Source organism: Psammomys obesus, unplaced genomic scaffold (assembly GCF_907164565.1).
Source record: "Psammomys obesus unplaced genomic scaffold, mPsaObe1.curated_primary_1811, whole genome shotgun sequence".
Classification (NCBI taxonomy): Eukaryota; Metazoa; Chordata; class Mammalia; order Rodentia; family Muridae; genus Psammomys; species Psammomys obesus.
In genome coordinates, this window is record NW_026596073.1 from 9,546,671 (window position 1) to 9,553,265 (window position 6,595).

The 6,595-nt window shown below is 35.5% G+C and overlaps 1 protein-coding gene across 3 annotated transcripts in view; it reads right to left on the bottom strand.

Moving 5' to 3' along the window:
* Positions 1-1,617: 1,617 nt before the first annotated feature.
* Positions 1,618-6,595, bottom strand: part of Tbc1d15 (TBC1 domain family member 15) — a 59,048-nt gene continuing 54,070 nt past the window's right edge. For all 3 annotated transcript variants that reach the window (XM_055626094.1, XM_055626095.1, XM_055626093.1), the window contains 3 exons: positions 5,521-5,637; positions 4,429-4,515; positions 1,618-2,955 (listed from right to left, as the gene is read on the bottom strand). In XM_055626094.1, coding sequence (XP_055482069.1) covers positions 2,737-2,955; positions 4,429-4,515; positions 5,521-5,637 — 423 coding nt within the window. In that variant the 3' untranslated portion in view covers positions 1,618-2,736. The remainder of the gene's footprint in view (positions 2,956-4,428; positions 4,516-5,520; positions 5,638-6,595) is intronic.

Genomic DNA, 6,595 nt, shown 5'->3' on the forward strand with positions numbered 1-6,595 from the left:
ACCTACAGGGGAGCTCAGGAGATTGTTTGGATGAGCATTTTTTACAGGTACTTAGAAGACTGACTCAGTAGATCTGAAGAACTGAACATATATTTTCATAATGCAGACCAAGTACAGCTGAACACTCGATGTTTTAACTGACGGTAGCACGGAAAATCAACACGAATCACAAAGTACATTTATCATTCTGTTAAATCACTCACAATGCTTCTCAACTTTAAGAGAAAATTTTCTCAAAATACTTTTGCAAAATCATGATCTCTCTATAAAGAAACAGCACAAACAGCTTCGCATGCTCTAAGACACTTCCACACATTGTGAAAGCCCATGGTGAAAACGTCCATGCTGGAAAGCCTGGCACATCAGCGCACACAAAGTCAGCACGCGAACACCATGACCTACGTTACAGAACTGTGCTGGGGGCGGACATATGGGACTCCCCTGTGAGAGTCTGTGCCCATCTAAACTCTGGGCACTGCCAAGTTTCAGTAACAACCACCACTCTCCCAAAAGGACTACTGGAAAACACTGCGTTTCTATTAACCAAATCTGAAGTTTTCTACATATAAAGAGATTAAAAAAAAATCTAGAGACGTGAACTGACCTAACAGATTCTTAAATACACGTCTGTTTCCCATACATTCATACGAAAATTGAAAATGTACCAAGAGGTAAAATCAGAAACTACCTAAATTTTAACAGCTTTATGTACCATGTAACATTACATATCTTCTACATGCTGATATATAAGGTGTGTATGTGTATAATACACACATATGCATTACTATAGAACTCTGTGTGTGTACATGGAATAATAGGACATTCTTTTCAAAGGTTATGCCAAAAAATTTACCTAGCAATTCCAATAGCTCAGGTTTACATGTATTCCTAACTGGATTCTGTAGCCTGATTAAGACTTTACCAACTGTAATGCATTATCATTTCCATAAAAAAAAAAAATGTGCTTGACAGAAATGCATAGTTTAGTAAAAAATATTTTAAATTTCATAACAAAACTTTACAAAATTTCAACTTATGAAACATATTAAATTTTCTTTAATCTGAAGTAGCTATCGTATTACGTAGAAAGAAGTCCAAACAGCCACTGTCCAGGAAGAACAAGGAGGACATCAAGATGTTCTGAGCAATTTCCTGAATGGCAGGAAATGAAAGGCTGGAGATCCTGTGCTTGTGAGCAGTTCACTCTTCTAAATGGGCTTACTCATTATTAACTGATCAGAGATAACATGGATATTAAAAACTTACATCTAACGGTTCCAGTGCCATGACTGTCCCTTAATACTCAACTCGGGAGAAAGTTCCTTTGGTACCCTTACTTTCTGGGGGAAAAAAAAAAATCTACATGACCATTGTAGATTAGTTGCTTCACTGACTCAGATAATGATGTCCTTCAAGACACACTGTAACCATGTCTAAACTAATGAAAAATGTTTTCAAGTATAAAAAGAGTTATGTTTATCACTTCTACAACTCACTAAAATGACTACTTCAGTAATGAAAAACTGACATGTTGAGGTCCACTTTGAGGTTTTTTTTTTTTTTTTTTTTTTTATGAAGAACCAGCAGTTTCTCAGTGTAATTTAACTGAAAACACTATTTCAGTTTTGAATTTATTTTAATGATATGTACAAGAGTTAACAAATTACAATTAAAACAGAATTTGTTATGGTGAGTCCACATAACTTAAAATCATGCAATACTGCATGGTAAAAACAGCTTCATTCATATACAAAAAAAATATTACTTTGAGACTCATTGACAGTGCCTGGAAAATTTTGACATAAGCTTTATGCAAAGAATATTTTATAAAAATTTAATGATCTGATTAATCAATTAATGCATTATTAGGAAAGATAATAAACATTATTAGTAAAGGGAGGTTACAGTGATTGATTATACCAGGTATAGACGGGGTTGGACGTAGTCTCATTAAATAAATGTTCCATTAAGAAAATAGTTTTGAAAAAGATCTTATATTGAAGTCATGTATTAATTTTGTTGAATCAGCTTATATAAATCAATAGTCAAGTTTATTCAGTTAAAGAAAATAGGACTATGCTTTCTTATACTCATAAATAGTACATATATATAGTCTATATACAAGTGAAGAAAAGTTCTTTGTAAAAAAAAAAAAAAAAATACTGCCAATCCACTTGCTAAGATTGAAATAGTTCTTTATCCACACAGTAACTATATTGGTAAAAATGTCTAATTTAAATCACATTCAACCAGCATAAATATTTAAGCTGAATATTGTTGTAAACAATAGAAAAACCAAATTTGTTTGTATTTTTAAATTTTGTCACTGAGTAACAACCTACTTTTCAGCTCAGACTGCTTTAAAAAGGCTCAACATTTAATTCAATCAAGTCCAAAGCCCATTGAAGAGTAAACACAGTGAATGCTGTTCAAAGTGCATAATTTCCAAAGCATCCACTTGTATATTTGTCCAATCCCGGTTCATCAGAAACAAAATAAAATGTGCTTAGCTATAAAAATACTAAGGAATGTTATTGAAAAGGAAAGGCTATTTGGTAGAAGTAACTACAAAAATAATTAGTTTAAAACTTTGTAAAGCTTTAATGCAAGAACATCAGTACACTGTCTTTCCATAAAACTTAAAGCATGATCCATACCAAGACTGTAAATGTCTACCTTTCATGTACTTAAAAAGGAATTGCAACAAAGCATCTCTTAAAAATGTAAGACAAATGATCATGCAGGTGTTAATCTGCAGGCATTTGGGGATGCCAATGTCTGTGCTGGGCTGTTGTCTTTGGCTTCACTGGCAGCAAGGGTGGACAAAGTGTTACTTGGAAACACAGATGTGGGACAAGTAGTGCCAACATTTTCATCTTCACCAGTGTCTGAATCTGGCGTTGTGACTTCACTGTCCTGAAGCCCCAGGATCTCACAAACTGCTTGTGGCAATTCCTGGGTGTGAAAAAAACAAATATAAAACCACTTACTCACTACTGAGGAAAAATATCCACAAAGTAAACTTTTAATGCTAGCTTGAACATTCATTTCAACCGGGTAAGTTCTACACATTCTTCTCACCCATCTTCCTCTATTCCAAACAAAATTCTAGCCATCTATTTTGTCTCATGAATTTTCCTAGCTAGCTTTAAAGGTCAACCTGACACAGCCTAGAGTCACATGAGAAAAGACCGTCAATTGAGGATGACCCAGATCAGACTGACTGCAAGTCTATCTGTAGTGGACTGTCTTGACTGTTAACTGATGTAGGAGGACTCAGTCCACTGTGGGTAGCAAGTGGACCTCGGCTGGTCTGCAGAACAAAGCTAGGCTGGGGAGACTCAGTTAGCTCATAACCACCTAAAACACCAGCTCTAAGGGGACCAACATCTCTGACCTTCAAGGACACCTGCACTCATATGCTCAAATCACAAAGACACACTGATACACACACACACATACATGTGTGCGCTCACATGAACACACACACACACACAAATAATAAAAATAGGTCTCTTAAAATTACTAGCTAAGCATGGGCCTTAGCAGCACTCTTCCATGTTCTGTTAAGTTTCTGCTCTGACTTCCCTCAATGATGGAATGTGAAAAGCCATTCTTCCATAATTGTGGGGGTTGGCTGGGTCTGCTGTGTTTCTGAGGCTTGAGACAGAAAGGTGAAACTTCCCTCCCTGCTCTCCCAACCCCTTTTCCTCTTACTGCCTGCCTAAGAGTCTGCTTTTCTGATCCTTTGGGGTTTCTTCTTCTACAAAGAACACTGCCCATCATATGGCTGCTGACCTCCATGCAGATTTAAGCAGCACGTCTTCTTCTCTTCTTCTCCCTTTTCTCCTCCATCCCCTCCTCTCAGCAGCTACTGAGATTTACAACTTGCCTGCCCTGGAGTTTTCCTTTTAACTTAACATAATTTGAAAATAAAGTTATTTGAGGTTAAAAATAAAATTTAGAAAGAAAAAGCCAACTTTAATGATTTGGTTTAATTTAGATAAAGTATCAAATTTGTCTTTGTTTTTAGAAACAAAGACCTGGCTGATAAAAATGCAGTGAGATAAACTACCATCCATTTGTTTCAGATTAGCACCTATCTTTCTCTGGTGGTAGATGCTGCATATTTAATAAAAAATCCTGTTCTGTATTCATTACGTTGGATAATGTATTACCACTGAAAATCTACAGCCTCCAGTTGTAGAAATATTTTCATTACTTTTACCGTTTTGCCAATTAAATGTTTCCAATCTGGTGTCATTAGTCAACTGTTTTCAATTAAGTGAGGTGCACTTACAATGGTAAATAAATAAAAGCTTTGTTTCTGCCTTCAATTTACTGACTTATTTTCCTTTTAAGAAAATCTTTCCTTAGCTGATTAAAAAGAGGGAGAAAAATATTGCAATTATTTGCAACACTGTATACCTTGCATTGTGCCATCTGTAGGGAAATTGCTTCTGCTTTACATAGTATATCTTCCACATCAATTTTCATAGACAATTCATTGATGTGCTAAAACAAAATCGACAAAAGAGAACGATAATCAAAACAGAAAGCTCTATTATGCTCTCCAACATAAACAATTTATTACCAATTATACTAAACTGCAGATATTACCCATAATATAAAAATATCTACATATTGCAAATCCAAAGAAAATCCAATACATCTTTCATTACATTGTTTCAAAACAGCGAATAGCTAAGATGCTTACAAACATTGAAACTAGCAACCATCTTGTCTTCTAACTCAAAGTTTTATGTGAAGATAATTAGTATTTTTTAAAACTAAACTACATAAAAGAATGTTACAGGATATTCGACCCCATTTTGAACCCCGAGACTGAACTGTAAAAACCTGTTCTTTGTTTGCTGTGGTTCAGCTCTAACACGTATCTTTAATCCTAGAGCTTTCTGTACACAGGATTTAATAAAATTAACCTTATGTCAATAGTTGGAGCAAGTAACCAGCTGACAAGGATTTACAGAAAGAAAAGGACTTTGAAACAGTGTGGAAAAAAGGGGGCTTTTTGAGATTTTGCTTGTTAATGATATTAGCTCTCTAGCTCTTGGGCTCTTTGAAATTGGGCTAGCACGCCTTTGGCCTTGGGTTTTTTGGCCTTTTCCTCCTGGGCTGTCAGTGAGCTTTCTGGGCTTTTCCCTCTGAGATGTGAGCTGAGTATGAAGGTTAGCTGGGTGCTTGGTTTGTCTCTCCAAGCTAGATTTTCATCCAAGCATCTGCCTACTGAGCCTTTTTTGGTAAAATAGAACGGTGGGATTTTCATCTTTTATAACATTTGCTGAATTTACTTTCCTTTCTAAATAGCCACTGGAGAATAAGTGACCAATATGTATTTGCTAAACTGTCAGTCACAGGAAGCCAAGCCAGCACCAGAAATTAGAGACACAGTGTGAATTACTCATGAGATTCAACAACACTCCAATGAAATGTTCTGTCCATGAGCACCACCAGAGAGAAGCACCAGAATACTATGATTCACACTAAGAGAAAAGCCACCTTAAGGATTTCGTTGAAGCCATAATGCTTTTCCATTATCTGCTGCTTTTCTGATTCCAGGATAGCGCAACATAGAAGAAGATGAAAATTCTTACAAGGCAGCTCAGTCCACATTACCTATAAAAAAGGCAACTTATTTAGTAAACAAAATCAATTCTAAATTATTTCCTCGAAGATACATACTAATTTTGAAGGAATAAACATGCCTAGTTGGGACTGTCCAATTTTTCTACCTACTAGATGAGAAGTGAAGGAGTCTAACCTTTACTTACAAAGGAATCAAAATGAGATTTAATACTTGACATACTTCCAGAGTGGCTCTTCAAATGACTACAGTAAGCAACTGATAATGCAGCATTACTAATGACCATACTCATAAGGTCAACTATAAAATGCAAACGTAGATCCTTTTGCAACATTTTTCTGATCTTTCTGACCTTTCTCACAAAACTTCGGTCCTTAGAAACACTGAGAGGGACTAAATCCTATAAATTAAAAAGGTTTAAGTATAGTACACAGGAACAAACACAGCCAGAGATACTTCTACTTCTACACTGTGAACAGTAAAAACCTTGTATCACATTGTAACTCAAGATGAGTATCCCTGATTCCAACAAAAACTGGAGGAACTACCAAAGATTAACCCCAACTACATACACATCTGAGCAACTGCTACATTTTATCCTAAGTATGGGCTGATGCCAACAAATTCAAGACCTTTATTTCCCCCTAATAAGGTACTTAATGATATCTTTTCTTAAAAAAAAAAAAATAAAAGGATTCATACAAACAATGCTAGTGAAGCATAGCTGAAAATTTTTTGCTTTCAGTGAATCAAATTAATCAAATTTCAGAAATTTAATTACAAGGCAATTAACCTCAAAGTTTCAGGCTATTTAGAAAACACAAGATTCCTGAACAATATTTTTAATGCACCTTTAAAGAGTTTGGGTTCTCACTCCAAGGCAGGCACAATCTCCCCAAGTTTTCTTATTTTTGTTTTGATTTGTGTGTGGTTGTAAGTTATAGTGTGTGTGTGTGTGTGTGTGTGTGTGTGTGTGTGTGTGTGTGTGTG